The 18,123-nt window shown below is 40.0% G+C and overlaps 1 protein-coding gene across 1 annotated transcript; it reads left to right on the top strand.

The window, feature by feature from the left end:
- Window positions 1–526: 526 nt before the first annotated feature.
- Window positions 527–6,008, top strand: atf5b (activating transcription factor 5b). Its single transcript, XM_079513527.1, has 4 exons — window positions 527–806; window positions 1,427–1,684; window positions 2,078–3,302; window positions 5,187–6,008. Exons 2-4 carry the CDS (start codon window positions 1,537–1,539, stop codon window positions 5,371–5,373), a joined length of 1,560 nt encoding a protein of 519 aa, XP_079369653.1. The 5' UTR covers window positions 527–806; window positions 1,427–1,536; the 3' UTR covers window positions 5,374–6,008.
- The last annotated feature ends 12,115 nt before the right edge of the window (window positions 6,009–18,123 follow it).

Here is an 18,123-nt window from a genome sequence, read left to right as displayed (position 1 = left end):
AGAGCAGGCAGAGAACTTGCTTCACGCCTCATTTATCTGCACTCTCTACAGGCGGGCGCTCTGGGACACGGGCTTATTGACCTCAGACTTACAATGTACAACCCATCATTTTGAAACCAGCAATAATGACCAATGATTGTATGATTGATTTTAAACCAATAGAAAACTTAGCCCCGGTTAAACCAATGATGTGGCTACATTGTTACAGCATTCAGCGAATCCCCTGCGGATCTGATGCAACAGGACTGCAACTAAAGTTACACCTTCCAACCGCAACCATGTGTCCTTCCTCCACGGCGCAAGAGAAAGTAGTGCGTCACAGATGCACGCATGTGTTGCCGAACTGTTGATTCGTGTCATTTTGAGCCTGAGCACTTTTGACACGCTTGTCATACGGAAAGCTCGAAAGGGGGATCTCCTGTAGGCTTCATATTGGCAGGACAAGAAGAGGTTGTTTTTCGGGATAGTATATTTGGCCGTTGTATAGCAGTGAACTTGGAAAAGTCTCTTGATAATCGGAAAGTCCCATTGGTTCATGACGTAACTGGAAGCATGAACTCTGTAAACTGCGCATGGATCTGTATTGTGGTGATGCGGTCCGGCATTAGGAGTTGCTGAAGAAGTAGCGGATTTAAAACTTTGTCTGCCAACTGTATTCGCCTAAATAGCACTCCATGTAGGATCCTTGAGTTGCAAGGAAATAATATGGCTTTTTAAATTGTGACCATTATCATCAGAAGGGTGTTTTTGTGCTTTGCATCTCTGCAACGCACTCTCAAGAAACAAGGCTACTCAGAAATTATGGGGTAAGTGAATATTTCTATTATGGGGACATTGGAAAGTTTTGAGAATAATTACCATGGTCTCTGGAAAGTGATTTTTACTTAATAAAGCAGTAAATAAACTCTTGTGGATGTTATGGGAGGTCGTTTTGCTCACTGATACTATATTTCATTCAGTCTACACTATATTAAAGTTAACAATATGTAACTTTTTCTCTTAGAGGAGATATGTTGTTTTCATTTAACCTGAACATTATAAACGTTCCCACAGAGACAGATATTAAAGAAATAATATAATTTATTGTAATATAAATTACTTTTATGAATGTATTTGTATTACAGTTTTAATTGTTTTGATATTATGTTTGCTATTTTAACCTAAATCTAAAGATATTTCAAGCCACTATTATTGTAAATCATGCTGTAATAAGAATGTAGTTTCAAAGAGTGCAGTGAAGTAAAGATAAACAGTGTAATGATGACCTTAGACATTTAAAACACATTTTTATAATTTTAATACTTTTAGAAAAAAATTACTTTTGAATAAAAATAAATCAATATTTTTTTTGCATTTCAGCTTTTGGTGAAAATTCAAAACTGTTAAATGAATTAATTTATTATGTTTTTCCTATTATTTTCAACAGGTCTTCAGGTCTTCCAACAATTCTGTCCTCAGCGACGTGCCGCCCGAACTCTTGCACTGCAGTTTGCGCTTTTCAGCATTTCAGCCGAAAAAGAAGCGACGCCGGCGCCAATGTCGGCAGCATCGATCCTTCACACGAAAATTCCCACTCCCACTTCCACAACAGGCGACCTCAGCATTCCCTCTCTCCGACAGGCTAGCCCCGACCAATCACGGCACAGGAGGAGGGCGGAGCCAGCAGAGAGGCAGCACTTAATTGGTGAGTTTCGACACAACGCCTTTTTATTTTTCCACATTCGGAGGTCGGAGCCGCAGTGCAGAGCGGGAGCTAATGTCGTACAGTGAGTACAACTAAAGGATATATAACCAGTGCAGACGATGCTGTTCAATCATTTTCAGATGATCGGTTAGTCCGATTCGGATGTTTTGACTTAATACTTCATGAAACCTTATTAGCTTATTTTACTTTTTATTTCTATTATTGTTTTTTTACAGTTTTATACGGCGTGTGAGATAATTTTTTCCTGAATCATCAAAAGTGCCTTTTTTTGCCTGAATGAAAGAAAAAAATATTTGTTTTTACACAATAACGATTTATAACCTAATTAGTTTTTATTTACATTTTAATCCATTTTCCTTTCATTCATTGCAGGTGATGGTCACACGGATTGGATGACGGAAAAAGTTGACTTGTCCTCGTTTGTATCATCGACGGCCGAGTCCTCTCCGAGCTCATCCCTCCCGCCCTCGCCACTGGAACAGGATGTCAAGGTGCCCACCGACCTGGAGGTCATGACCTCTCTGCTGCAGGAGGAGCTGGCTCAGCTGGAGGACTATTTCCGCTCTGAGTCCACGGCCACCACGGCCAAATTAGAGAGATCGGCAAAATGTGACAAGGGCGCCCAAGCCATGGGCGCCCAGTCTTATTACCACCAGTTACCCTACTCTTCATATGGGACCGGTCAATCGGAAGCCGCCCCCGTGGTTGTTTCCTTGGCGACAGGGGAGCTGGACCTGGCGAGCTTCTGTGGCGGTCCCATCGGCAGGAGCAAGCTGGCACGACCCGCCCCGTACAACTACCACCATCACCATCACCACCGCTATCATCACAACAACGGACGAAGACTTATCAGCGACGCTGTGAAAGTCGGGGAAGAAATGGGACTTGATACATGGGGCTCCAGGGGAAGTTACTCAGGGAGCACAGAGCTGTCTGTGAACCACTACTCCACTTTGAAAACAGTGAATAAGAACAGCATTGGTAGTGTAAAGAAGGTCAGAGAATGTGCTTTATCGTTGAAGGAAGAGGAGAGCTACTGTTTCTCGGAAGGAATGTTTTGCAGCGAAGAGATCGCTCGAGGCTTTTGCCTCAGTGGCTCCTACGACAGCCACCACAAGCGAGAGGGACAGTTGGCGCACAACGCGAAGGTTAATGGAAGTTACGACAGTCCAGGGCTTGAGGTCCTGCACTGCAGCAAGGATGTAGTAGGAGGACTTTCGGGAAGTGTTCCCCACGACACGATGGTGGGCAGTGAAAGCTACTTTCACCAGACCATGGCCAGCACAGAGCCTTATCATAGCTTTATAGGAGACCTCGACCAGCCCTCACAAGCACAAGCTGTTGAGCCCCACCACGGACACTACCTCTATCCAGAATGCCTTGCAGACCAAAGCTATGAATGTCTGTCCACCAGAGGGGAGAGCGAGGGACCGCTGGTAGGCGCCTCGATCCACCACCGCCCGGCACAGAGGCTATTAAAGGACGAGCACTGCTCCCTCAAGACAGGTTTGGTGGGAGGGGCTGTACCCCTGGAAGTCGCCCACACTGGGGAGAGGAAGCAGAAGAAGAGGGACCAGAACAAGACTGCTGCTCACAGGTACTGCTTGACTTCTGTCTCCTCCTCCTCACTGCCTCTTGCTCTCATGTAGGTGTAAATACAGTTGGGTGCCACCGATATTGTCCCTTATTATTTGACCCATTTAGGCCTGACCTCAAAATTAAAAAAAATCCTAAATCCTCCAGTTTTCTGAAATAAATATTTTCACGATTTTTCAAAAATAGCAGACCTACAAGCTCGTAGTGGCGCGCTATGAGCTTGTAGATCTGCTATTTTTTCAATAGCTAAATTATAACATAATGTTTAAAACACCAAAAGGGGTTCCCGCCCAAAATGGGTTAACTGTCCTTTTGCGCAGATCACGCAAACCTCAGCAAAAAGAAAAGGATAGGCAAAATAAGCCACTGGCTTCAGCCTATACCTTTTTTGGTCTAAATACTAAGTTATAATGAAATGTAATCAATGCATTCAATGTTCAATTCTATGACCAAAATAAACTAAACTAAACTGAACTGATTTGATTTCAGCATTAGAATAAGCTAAACAACATACTTTGTAAAAAAAAGTGTTTCATGAATTAAAAAAACATTAGTATTAATATGTTAGTAATTAATACTATATTATTACATGGGCCTATATACAGAATATTTATAAGACACTCATAAAATATTATTGGTTATAATATAGTAATAATAATGCCATACAAATATTGATAATGCTCATAATAAATTAAGTTAATGATTCTCTCGAAAACTCGAAAATATTTGGAGCCATGACTTGTGTGTGCACAACCATTTTGTTACATAAGCAAAAAGCTGATGTCTATATTTGGATAGCTGTGATGTTCAGAGTGACGTGCTATTGAATGGTTCTTCAGATGTAATGTCCTGCCGACAGTAAAGAGCCATGGAAAGTCCCGTTGCACCCTGCCAGATACTGCCCCACCTAAACATTATTGGAAGGCTGTTTAGTTCTCTCAGTGTTTATGTGGAACACATGTGTTTGCCCATGTATTTTAATCATGTCTTTACCCTTTAATATAAGGATATAAGCATCTCTTTAATGTTTAAGCTTCTCAGTTCCTAGATTGAAAGAGAGATAAAAACAAATCTGTGAATAAATCATCAGCCTCACTGATGTAATGTAATGTAATGCAATGTAAGCACCATGGTATATTTTCAGGTTAAACTCCCATACAGAAAAATGATATATTTATAATAATTCATAAATGAAAAGTAAATAGTTTGGATATCGGAGAAAATATTTTTTGAATGTGTATATATATATTTGTGATAATATTGATATGGTATATCATGTTCAGGGTTAAGACAGCACATTCTATGTGTTATAAGAGATTTGTAACTTTGTTTTAAAATGTGCAATACAAATTCAGATTATTATTATTATATATTATTATTATTATTATTATCTAGAACACTGTATCCCAAACAGTGGTTCGGGACCCATTTGTGGGTCATGGGCCATTTGTTTGGGGTCACGACTCAAGTAAAAATCCCATTTTCATTTCCTATACATTTAAAAGAAAATCTAAAGATTGTTTTTGAAAATACTGCAAAATAATTGTATTAATTTTAAAACAAATAAATCTAAGAAATTCCATGATTAAGAAAATAATAATAATCTCAAGAAGTAATGAGAATCGCCGATCTACCAGCTCGCGACGCGGCCGCGTTGTCTCCCTGTGTGATCGACGAGGCCCACGTTCAAATCCGACTCCCGTCTTATCCTATGTTTCCTCCTCATTTAGCTATTTCATGTGTTTCCTGTCTCTGCACTCTGAAATAATAAACCATGAAAAATGCTGTATATATATCGCATTTTCCCTCACAACAGTATTACAGATGCAAGGCAACACAATGTAAAACCAACCCACAAACCAACCCTGCATTTTGTCCCATGCAGGTACAGACTGCGTAAGAGGGCGGAGCTTGACACTCTGGAGGAGGAGCTTCACGGGCTGGAGGGACAGAACAGAGAGCTACGCGACAAGGCTGAGTCAGTGGAGAGGGAGATCCAGTACGTCAAAGATTTACTGATCGAGGTGTACAAGGCGCGCAGTCAGCGCCTCAAACAGGACGGCAGTGCCTAAAGAGATAAATACCCTTGAGCTGAACTCACCACCATCGATCACAAACCACCGTTCCGACCACCCAGATCCGACCCCAGCCGAACCCAACCAGCACTACTGAATAAATCCAAGAGCACCATTTTGTTTTGTTTCAGAAAGAAAAAAAGAAATGTTAGTTGCATGATTTTGTTAGTTTATTTTCTAAAAAGAAAAAAAAATTGAACTAATTAAAAAAAAAAGAGAATTGCTTTATAATTGTTCTGAGAGGATATAGTCAACACAAAAAGTTACCTTTCCACAAATATCTCCAAGTGGGTTACAGCGACACAGTATGTCAGGCCTTAGCGAGGTGGCTTGTAAATGGAGATGAGAGGTTGAACTTCCGTGACCACTGTGAACCAGCTGCACTGCACAGCCTTGTGACAACCCCGTCTGCGCTTGCAATGATTGACCGTTTACAAACGCTTTTCAGATTAGTAGTAGTGACTGAAACTTGCTTGTGGTTTTTTCGTGACTCGCATTGGCAGCACCAAGGCAGATCCATGCTACGATATTAGATCTTATTTTTTTAATGATTTTATTTCTGTTTCATTTATTATGCGTTGTTTGCTTCTAACAATCAATTTTAAATAAAAATGAAATCGCTGGAAAAAGTATTTAAAATGCTCTAAAAATATTATCTAACGCTGCAAAACATCAAAGAAATTTGTATTGCTAAAATGTTTTAGTATTTACACTTCTCTACCCCTCTGATGCATGTTTGATTTTGGAAAAAGCATGTGTGATTGTTATTTGATGAAGGCTATATTCTGTTACCTGCATGGCTTCAAGCTCTCCAATGCGTTCTAGTTACTGAGTTCATTCTTTTTAGTCCCATCCACTGCCGACATGTACATGAGTTTTACTCCCAGCATCCTCCACTCAGGTTTGGTTTGGGTTTCCGCTCTGATAAAAGCACGCTACATTCACTTGGCTTTTTCTTTGGATTCTTCTCGGCTGTATTTTGCGAACAAACAATCACCTGTTGACGCAACAATAAATAGTTGTTGGGTAACGGTAACGACTTAATGGGAATTCTTATTTTTCAATTGATCAATGTGTCAAAAAAAAAATTCAGGTCCTCTGGAATGGGAGATGTCAATGATCAGGTAACAATTGCAGCCAAATAAAACCAGTTATGTAGTATCATTCATTTCTGTCTATTGACTGTTCTTCAGCATACATGGTTTCGTCATTAAATTCAATCGGCATTTTCCCCACCGATGTTGATTGTTTTGTATCGATTCACAACCAAACGTAGAGAACAGGAAACGTGCTAGGAATTTAAGCAGACAAATGGATAGCGAGATCTGGAAGATAACACGTACCCCTCCCTTACACTCTGATGCCCTGCCCCTTGATTGCTTTCTCCACCCTCTTGTTTGGCTGCATTGCAGTCATCATCATTTCTGAGCAGTCACCACTGGAAGGCAGCACATCATGGCTAGCGGAGGTTTGACGGACAGGTGAGCTATCTGTCTATGCAGATTGCACAGATTGTCAGAAGGTAAAACTGATTTATGCAAATGGAGGATGACAGTACTGTCATGTCATGTTCATTCTTATTCGGTATGGACATCACAGTAGCTGATGCAGGGAGAATCAGGTATATTCTCCTTGTAAACTCACCTGTACGACAAAACTAGTTTGCGACTTGATCTGCTTACTGGAGTTAAAACATACATAAACAGACTTCTAATTAACACTTGCACATCTTGTGCATATAAACAGCTCTAATAGGCTGTTATTGAAAGTAATTGTTCTTCATTTACCTGGTTGAATAATGAATACAAACCCTATGGTAATAGTTTCAAAGTCAAAAGGTGACACAACTTGAATATAATAGATCAGGGCTACTCAACCTAAGATGGCTCAGGGGCCACTCAGCAAAATTCCAGAGGTTCAAGGGCCGCAAGCTAAAAATGTCAGTAATATTTTGTACACTACACGACTAGTCTAAAAAAAGAGAGTAAAAAAAAAAGGAGTAAAAAGCCACATTTCCATCTATAAAGCCAAATCTCAATGAACAAAAACATTGTGATTAATGATGAAGTTACCAAATGAAGCTTCATTCACTATATGAAGAGACCATAATAATGATCAATACCACAGGTGAATAAATAAGTAAGTGGTTAATACTCAGCTGACATCAGGCCATATCCCTTTATCTTGGAACAAACAATACAATACCTACAATCTGGTTAAAAACAATGAAAATAACTAATTATATTTTTATTGGTATGACCATGACGGGAAGCAGATTAACACATTTTGGGCGGGAACCCCTTTTGGTGTTTCTAGCATTATGTCATTCTTTAGCTAGTGAAAAATAGCAGATCTACAAGTTCATAGCGCGCCACCGAGTGGCGCGCTATGAACTTGTAGGTCTGCTATTTTTGAAAAATCGTAAAAATGCGGCACAAATCTTTTAATAGGTATATATATTCTTTCAGAGCGAACGTTTTTTTTATTTCGACGTCAGGCCTAAATGGGTGGGCAAAGCATGGGGATGCATGCAGCCCACAGTGTTGAGTAGCACTGATATAGATACATAATGATGTTGCTATATCTCTTTCACTGCCACATTAGGGCTGATCAATACAAATACAGTATCAATATAATATAATATACATGGGACCCTGACGAAGGCTGAGTGCCGAAACGCGCTGGTCCTTCTTTTTGTAATGTTCTTTGCCATGCCTTAACTCTTAAATAAAAAAGGCTTTTTTTCACCTCACTGGAACAGAGTGCCTTGGATCCTCTTCTTTTATGTTATGATTATTTAAACCTCGCCAACGAGCACCTGTATTCAGTTCAACATGATTAAACCTCGCCAACGAGCAGCTGTATTAAGTTCAACAAACAAAGGACCACGGCAGCGCTCCCTTCCTCTATTCAACAGTATCAATATATATTGATAGGAGAATGGATAAGGTCTGGAATATCGTGATTTGTGATATAAGATAATTGTTTTCCTCTCCTGGTTTTAATTACGTAAGCCCAGCTATTTCCTGCCTGATTTTAATTAGAAAGGCAACATTTTATACTTTCTGAAACGTTCCAAAACACCTGATCTATAAGATTGTGTCAGTATCAGCCAGCCCTATGGCACATTATGAACCTCATAATGCATCCATTCACACTAAAGGATGTAATAGGTCAATTACACACCTTTAGTAATGGGTGTGTTTTTATAGCTTAAAAAAACAACAACGGTGTAGTATTTTGGTTTGGAACCACATTAACCCTGGTGTATGAATGAATGAATGAATGAATGAATGAATTAATTAATTAATTTGTATTTTCGTGTCTTGTCGTTAAGACCCATCCCTTACGGGATTATAAGACACCAACAACATAAATAAACAATATCATGTTTACTTCCCACACAGAAGTTACACCAAGTATTTGTAAAAAATAGGTGTACCTATTTCTATCAACATTTTCCAAAACAAAAAAACTTTGCACATTTCATTAAAAAAATAGCAGATCTACAAGCTTATAATGCGTGTCGTGTTATAAGCTTGTCACAATGCAATGCATTGCGAGCTTGTAGATTGACTATTTTATAATAGTAAAGCCCTATAAAATAGGGCTAATATACAGACAGCTTACATCAGAACGGTGGTACGTACGTCTCTGTTCATGTATGATTTTACTATTCATGATCTCTGTTGATTTGTGATGCGTTACGTTACGTTGTTTGTGTGAACTTGTGCCCCGTCCAATATTTGGGGTGTATGTCTTGTCTGCGCTGTGTGTGCCTGCAGTGTACAGTATCACATGGTGGTACAGTTGAATGAAGGTGCTATCAGGTTCTTGCAGTCAACAGAAAAGCCAGGCTCTATCTCCTCAGCCAGTGGTGGATGAGGAGGAGGGGGGTTGGAACCTCTCTGTATCTCTTCTAACAGTTGCCATCCTTTCAAGTGCATGAGGCAATATCACACAATACTTGCAAAGTGAGAGAGAGAGAGAGGGAGAGAGGGAGAGAGGGAGAGAGGGAGAGAGAGATAGAGAGAGAGAGGATAGATGACGTGAACTACTTACTTAGAAAATGATTAAAAGATGCTGCAGCGTTTGCTTGACAGTCTGTATCACTCCATTTCTGTACAGTTTGGATGGTTTTGAATTGTCTTGACTCGGTGGAAAGTGCAGGCTCTCTGGAAGCTCCTTGTGGATGGTTCTAGTATGGCTGCGAAAGGAAACGTTTTGTAACAGGAAAAGGGGTAAAGGTATTAAAGAATACAAATACAAAATACACTATTATCAGATTTGTCCCAGATTAGCAAGTATAGCCTATTGTTATTTTTGAAGGGATTTATGCATTTTATTTGACAGTATACATAGAAGAGACACCAGGATTGGGCATCCTGGTAGCTCAGCAGGGAAATTCAATTCAACTCAACTTTTTGTCACACACCCTTTTTTTGTGAAAGAGTGGGTGAAATTATTTAGTGCAAGCTTCTCACAAATTGCAGTTACACCGTAAATAACAATAACAATCTCAAAACAAATATCAAATACACAAAGTGGTATGCAACAGGGGTGCAACAGTGAATCAAACCAATGAATTTGATGAATTGATGAATAAACAATTTTAATACAATAACCTTTTTAGGGGCGGGCGGAGAGGGGGGGCTCTCTTTTTCTTTTCTTTTTTTACATTCAGTCAGTGATCTGTACAGTACTGATGTGATATTCCGTCAGATTCACATGTTCAGTACATGTTTTCTCATGTCATTTCCTATATATTATATAGTAATATATTTATTTTCCCTTTTTATATATTTCTTTTCCCTTTTTACCTCCTATGATGATTTCTTTTTGACTATATAGTTGTGTATATTCGTACGTCTCTAAATGTTTTGATGAATTGAAAATGGTGGGCCCTATTGTAAACAAGTGTAATGCTTTATGGTGTCGTCCACTCACTGTTAACAGTTTTTGTATTGAGTTGTACTTGAAATGTACTGTAATTCTGCAAACTGTTAATCAATCAATCAATCAATCAATCAATCAATCAATCAATCAATCCTCAGTGTGTCATAAAGGACAGCCCTCATGGGCCCTGCGTGGCTCAACCTGCTGAACACATAAATCACCTATACTACAACATCCTGGATTCAAATCCGGTTCACAATCTCTGCTTACTCTTTAGCCGCACTTTGCTGTCTCAAGGTAAGGTAAGGTAAGGTCATTTTATTTATAAAGCGCCTTTCAAAACAGTTGTTACAAGGTGCTGTACAAGGTAAAATAATAAAATAAAACAAGAACACACAGTCAACAGTAAAACAGCAATAACAATAAGAAACAAAGCAACAAAAACAATACATGGAAATATATACAAGCAGAACAAAACTATTAACCAAAATATTTACGATACAAATGTGTTTTTAGCAGCTTTTTAAAAGTATCGACTGACTGCATTTTTCAAGTTAAGAGGTAACTCGTTCCAAAGAGTAGGTGCTATGGAGGAGAAGGCTCGATCACCTTTGGTTCTCAGCTTGGTAACAGGGATAATAAGAAGGCCTTTATCAGAAGACCTCACTGTTCTACAGATAAAGAAGAAATGCCTGTAAACAAACAAACAAACAAACAAACAACTTGTATTCTGCGAGACTGCGTCACAAACCTCCCCTCCACACATCACACATGATAAACAGATAGCATAACAGGCCTATTATACCATTCATTAATATTCTGACTGTAGGATCAGCCTTCCACCGTTGTACCCGAGGAGGGCGCTCTGACTCTGTGCTGTATTGGTAGTTTTTCAAGCAGCCTAGCAAATCTTCACAGAAAGCCCTACCTACATTGGTGCCAAACAGAAGTGAAATGTTAAGAACATCAAAGGCTTTATGTGTGGGCTCTATACTGTATGTCTCTATCTCTCAGAAATGCCAAAATGACTGTATTCTTTAATAAATGATGGTGGTAGACAGTAGCCTACCAGATTTTCAAGCAGCTCCTTTCCATATTCAGTAAGCCCTTAATGATGTTAAGGCAATACTGTATTTTTGTGAGATGTTTAACAAATAGCCTATAGTTTTGTATTAATCTCTTCAACTACTGTATACAGTAAGTAAATAACCAATTAGTCAGTCAACATGATACTAATGCACTAATATAATTTTAATATTTTAATAATATGGGTGGGCCATACAGAAGAATTAGAATGTGATCTGATTATTTTTCTAATCATCATCCTGGCCCACATGTGCTTTTTGATGTTGATTAACTAAGCCTCTGAATGGAATGAGTCAGAAAGAAATGTCCAGGAGCAGAAAGCTGATTAATTGAGTCATAAGAGGCGCGCCAGCTAGTTCTGCAATTTCCTCCAATAAAATCACATTGAAACATAAAACATAAAAATAACAACCATGATTATCTTGTCTGTGATAAAATTAGTCAAGGATCATGGCTTAACTTGTGCCCCTGGAGGATTCTCATAGAGCTTGGAATTTTCTGAATCACTTGCTCAATTTAATCACTTTCAACTTTTGGCCCTATTTTTGGCATGTGGCATTTCCCCTTTTTGTTCTTCAAAGAAAATAATAATAATAATAATAGCAGATCTATAAAATAGGGTATAAAATAGAGCTTAAGTGGTTAATCAAGGTAGAACACAATTGATTGATTGATTGAATTTGATTGAAAAATGTATTAACAGTTTGCAGAATTACAGTACATTTCAAGCACAAACTCAATACAAAGGCTGTTAACTGTGAGTGGACGACCCAATTAAGCATTACCAATAGCATTACCTAGTGTTTCCAATAGGGTCCACAATGTTCAATTCATCAAACAAATCAGCTCAAGATGATAGCTCTAGTGTTCAAATTACATTCTTTTGACCCATATAAATTAATAGTTTTGCCATTCCAAAACACCTGGCTTATTCTAGCTTAAGTACATATAATCACAGCAATGACACCCAAAAATATAGCTATTTTCCTTTAAAGGCAAGCGTGGCAGTTTTAGACTGCAGTATAGGCCTACAAATCATGTTCTGCTTACCTGCTCATTTGGACATGCAGAGAATGTTAACAGGGCATGTGTGTGAGTGAAAGATAAGCTAAGTTAATAAGCCACATCAATGCAGAAGTATTGTACATGGTCTGGGAGTATATGGGAGTGTTTGCCAATGTATCTGCAGTTTGGTACAGGGTCATTCTATGGCATAAATTATACCTCTGGGAGGCACATGGCCTGTAGTTTTAAGTATCACAGACTGATTCTTCTTGGGATTGTTTTATTAATTCTTGTGAGGGTGCAAACAGGTGTCCTATTGGAGGGGGGAAATTATTCATGGTGTGTTGTCTAAATATAGGTTTTCATGTCTTGTCCCGAATGCACTGATGTACCAGCCTGGTTCCAGCCCATAGACCCCACCCACTCCACTGAGTGAACTAAGCTCAGAGTCTGATAATCAGGCTACTGATGTACAGATGACACAGGCATGTATTTTGTTGTCCAAAAGTGTTGAAAAATGAACTGAAGGTGTGTGTGTGTGTGTGTGTGTGTGTGTGTGTGTGTGTGTGTGTGTGTGTGTGTGTGTGTGTGTGTGTGTGTGTGTGTGTGTGTGTGTGTGTGTGTGTGTGTGTGCGCGCGCGCGCTTGTTTGTGTGTAATGCACGTATATGTTGCATTTCGGTGTTTGGGAAAACTCAGCTTTACTCTAGCTAAGAGAGAATAGTGTAGCCAAGCTTATGCAATCTGTTCAACACTTTTAATGTATTTCCACCTGTAACAGGACAGTCATCTAAGGCTTTTAGGTTGTCTTTTAAAGTGTGTTAAAAACAAAACAAAAACAACAACAACTAGAAAAAGTGACCCCCGGGGCACAGGTCTCCACCAGGATAATAGCATTTGTGATGTTTGGACAAAAAATGTGTAGGAGCAAAAAATATATAACACGTAACAGTGTATTCGTGTAGTAGTGCACACGATAACAAGTTGTACACAGATCGGTGCAGTTATAGGTGTAAACATTTAAGTTGCATTTCCTGTGCCTGGTGGGAATGTGTGTGCATAATTTCACAGAAATGATTTGAGGCATTTTGTTCAAAATGGACCAAACCTCAAAGTTTGGAAGGCAATCTTAGCCAATCAGGATGGAATATGGGAAAGCGGAGAGATGCGTGTTGATCTCGTTAATATGGAGATAGTGTATACCGATGTGCGTGATGTATATGTACGTATATGTACGAGTAATCTACAGAAATGTGTTTTACCTAAATCGGCCTCATGGTGGCGCTATAACTGGCAGATGTGGCATTTCTTCCTCGGCCTAGTGGGAATGTGTGTGCATAATTTCACGGAAATTGCATTCTGTGTGAATGATTTGAGGCATTTTGTTGGAAATGGACAAATACTGCATACTTGGGAAGGCAATCGTAGCGTTTGGGGATGGAATATGGGTAAGCGGACAGGTCCGTATTGATCACATGACTGTAGAGATAATGTATAGCGATTTGCGTGATATATGGACAAAATCTGTACGAGTAATATAAAGAAATGTGTTAAGCTAAAATCGGCCTCATGGTGGCGCTATAACAGGCCATTGTGGAAAATTTGGGGCAGAGGTTCGTCATTGGCATCCAGGGAGTGTGTGTGCACAGTTTGACATTGACCGGGCCAAATGCACGCACGCACGCACGCACGCACGGACGCACGCACGCACGCACGGACGGACAGACAGACAGAGTGTAAAACATACTCTCTCCCCACGCCTTCGGCCTGGTAGAGACAACAACAACACATTTGTAGGATCCAGGCCTCTAGAGGAATTCAGAAGAAGTTGTAAAATATAATATAAATGCTGTATTTCATGACAGTTCTGTCATCACTCTAAATACAAATGGTATTTTTATAGTGCTTTTCTAAGTGCTCAAAGCGCTTTACATTCAATCATACATTGGGAAGTAAAACAAACACGCCAGCAGCGTCCTCACTTCCACACGCTCACACCGACCTACTCATTGGAGGCAATGTAGGGTTCAGTGTCTTGCCCAAGGACACTTCTACTGTACCTCCTGAGCCACAGCCAACGCAAACAATTAGGACCTCACAGACATATTTTCTTTACCGCAGCAGCACAAACTGAACCGGTTTAATCTATCGTGAAAGGTCATTATGAGTCAGATTGACATTTGGGGGGGATTTTGACAAACCTGTTTGCAGAGTTTATCCACCAGTTTCCGGTGTCCCAAGATAGTCCATCCTATTATCCCATTGATAATAGCAGATCTACAAGCTCAGAGCGACACGTGAGGTTTTAGATCTGTTGTGAATAAATTGAACTAGGCCTATTTTTATTTTGAAATGTCAATAAAGGATAGTCGCTTGAGTTGCAGCAACTCGTTTTTTAAGGGGGTCCTCAGGGTACAATATACAACAAGAACAAACTTTGAACTTAAAAGCACATCTACCTACGTATCTCTCTAGAGATTCTGAGCACAATAAACTCAAGATGTTGAGTGTGTCTTAGAGAATAAGCCAATGAGAATCGGTTCAAAGTATGTGGGATAATTAAAATAAAAACATTTGAACACAAAAAGTAACCAATGGAAATGTCTCCTAGCTTGGGGTGATAAACAGTTCAATGAATCATATATGATAAGGACACCATCAAAACAAACCTACAAATATTATTAAAGGAATACAGGGTCGACTGTGGCTCAAGAGGTAGAGCAGGTTGTCCAATGATCCATGGGTTGGCGGTTCGAATCCTGGCTCCTCCTGGCAACATGTCGAAGTGTCCTTGGGCAAGACACTGAACCCCAAATTGCTCCCGATGTGCTGGTTGGTATACCTTGCATGGCTTCTGCCGCAATCGGTGAATGAATGTGTGTGTGAATGGGTGAATGTAATGCACAATCTATGTAAAGCGCCTTGGATAAAGGCGCTATATAAATGCACCATTTACCATTTACCAATTTTACACACTTAAGGAATGAAGGTGTGTTTCAGAGATGTTCTGGTAAATGGTGTCACCATAGTCCAGTATAGGAAATAATTGTTGTTGTGCAATTTGTTTTCTTGTCTTGAAAGAAAATCAGTTAATTGATCTAGGTACATTATTTTAAGACTAACATTTACCCTAGTTCCAATGAAATCAATGTGAGGCCAAAAAGAAAGCTCTGAGTCTAACCAAAGTCCCAGGTATTTACATTTTCAAATGGAGGTTTGAAGAGTGGAGTTCACAATTACACATTCATCCGAACCAAATTGGTTTAACCCATTTAGGCCTGACGTCGAAATAAAAAAAACGTTCGCTCTGAAAGAATATATATTCAAAGATTTGTGCCGCATTTTCACGATTTTTCAAAAATAGCAGACCTACAAGCTCGTAGCGCGCCACTCGGTGGCGCGCTACGAGCTTGTAGATCTGCTATTTTTCAATAGCTCCCGCCCAGAATGGGTTTAACAAATTTGGAAGCAAGCCCAAATAAGCAACTATACACTTTAGAAACAAGCCCAAATATGCAACTACACTTTAGAAACAAGCCCCAAAAAACTACCAATATTTACAAGCGACGTTACAGGAAAAACAAGCCAAAGGTCGCTTATAATAAGCAGACATGGCAACAGTAGCTGTGGCAACCGAATAGGAAGTGTGGAGGAAGTGAATCTTCCTAATTCTCATAAATCTCTCGTCTCATTCAGTTGGAGCGATTATTTAATCAGTCATTTTTCATGGATTTATCTTGAAATAGATTTCTCTTATTGAGCTATCAAGTTTGGAGGCAGAGCACATACAGTAGCTTCACCTGTGGCGACTGTGGCTCAAGAGGTAGAGCAGGTCGTCCAATGATCCATGGGTCGGCGGTTCGAATCACGGCTCCTCCTGGCTACATGTCGAAGTGTCCTTGGGCAAGACACTGAACCCCAAATTGCTGAATTGTATGAATGTGTGTGTGAATGGGTGAATGTAATGCACAATCTATGTAAAGCGCCTTGGATAAAGGCGCTATATAAATGCACCATTTACCATTTACCACCTGACGTGACATCAATGCTTTCATAATCAATGTCCTGCCATCTTTCTGAGAGACCATTAGACTGTTCCTGGGTTCATAATAAGACATATTCTACTCGTACTTTTCACCATTAGACCTTTTGTGAGTCAGTTCTCCTTCTCCCCCACATTTGATGTGGTGGGCCCTATATTATCGTTGTCCTGTGGAGTGTGTGGACATAGACAACCATACCTCTGATACACATGGAGTCACCAGCTACTGTCCTGTGGAGTGTGTGGACATAGACAACCATACCTCTCATACACATGGAGTCACCGACTCACCGGCTACTTTTGTTTCCACTTGACAGTGAGCAGTTTCACTTTAAGAGCATAACGGACACTAGGAAAGTAACTATACAATTACTCAAGTTCTGTACTTAAGGGTACTCGCCTGCCTGGTGCCCGCCGTGGTTGTAGCTCCACGCGCTAAGGCCCGACTCACACCTTTCGATCTAGCATACAACATTGATGCATGCTAGATGTAAGCAAGATGTAAGTGTCATGGCCGCCCCAATGCATTTCCAATGGAAGTCACATGGTTTGATACAACATTTTGGACTACAAGCTGTTGTATGGCTTTCGGCTGTGTTTCGACTGCCCCCCCTCCCCCTCATACAACACAAATGTTATGTCAAACCATGTGACTCCCATTGGAAATGCATTGCCAGCTTGCATCAGCTATACATGGCAGCGGTGGCCGAACGGATAGCGGCGCGGTCTTGATACCGGAAGGTTCCTAGTTCGAATCAGCCGTCCGACACGTTAAAAAATTACCACCGCTGAAGTGCCCTTGAACAAGGCATTGAACCACAACGATGAAATGTGTTCTATGAGCAGGGCCTGGCTGGAAACAAGTTCTTGAGCTTAGCCCAGATACCCTGGGTAAATATAGATTTCATTTCATTTCATTTCATTTCATTTCATTTCACATCTAATACAACAAGCATACATCAATCTGTTGCGACCGTGTGAGTCGCCCCTAAGTCCCTGGGTTGTTGCAGGGGCGTGCGTTAAGTACAATGTTGTGTATTTTTTACTTTACTGGAGTATTTACAATTTTCGGTACATTTACTTCTTTAATTGAGAGCCTAATTACGATGTTCCCCTCCCAGCCAAGGCTATCGACTTTAATGTTTGTTTAGGATAAAGTATGGTAAGACGTCATCTCTTACCATAATTCTTGTAATACATTTATTTCATTTTTCACAGAAATGAGAACATCATCAACATGCCTCCAAAATCTGGGCGCACCTAACTTCACATGGTGTTTTGATTGATTGATTGAAAATTTTAACTCAATACAAAGGCTGTTAACTGTGAGTGGACGACCCAATTAAGCATTACACTTGTTTACAACAGGGTCCACCATGTTCAATTCATCAAAACATTTAGAGACGTACAAATAGACACTTCTATATAGACAAAGAACAGTAGGAATTCATCATAATGGAGGTAAAAAGGGAAAAGAAACATATACAGTGAGGGGAAAAAGGGGGGGGGGTTCAGATTTTACGGGGGCCAGTTTCGAATTGCAGCCATCCGTAGGTGCCCTTTGAGAGCGGTTTTGAAGGAGTCAAGGGATTCGCATGTCTTAATGACTGTTGGTAGGGCGTTCCACATTTTGGTGGCATAGGAGCGAAAAGAATTTAGTCCCTTGTTTGTGCCGAATCTGGGCTGAACATGATTCGTTGCACTCCCTCTGGTGTTGTG

The sequence above is a fragment of the Electrona antarctica genome (assembly GCF_951216825.1).
Source record: "Electrona antarctica genome assembly, chromosome: 11".
Lineage (NCBI taxonomy): Eukaryota > Metazoa > Chordata > Actinopteri > Myctophiformes > Myctophidae > Electrona > Electrona antarctica.
The sequence above is the reverse complement of the archived record's forward strand: the minus strand, read 5'-3'. Positions and strand labels throughout refer to the sequence as shown.

What these genes read in the sequence shown, in the direction of transcription:
- atf5b (XM_079513527.1), top strand. Translation starts at nt 1,537, where the DNA reads ATGTCGGCAGCATCGATCCTTCACACGAAAATTCCCACTCCCACTTCC. An exon ending in AGAGAGGCAGCACTTAATTG is followed by an intron (nt 1,685 to 2,077) that starts GTGAGTTTCGAC and finishes CATTCATTGCAG; the next exon opens with GTGATGGTCACACGGATTGG. An exon ending in AACAAGACTGCTGCTCACAG is followed by an intron (nt 3,303 to 5,186) that starts GTACTGCTTGAC and finishes TGTCCCATGCAG; the next exon opens with GTACAGACTGCGTAAGAGGG.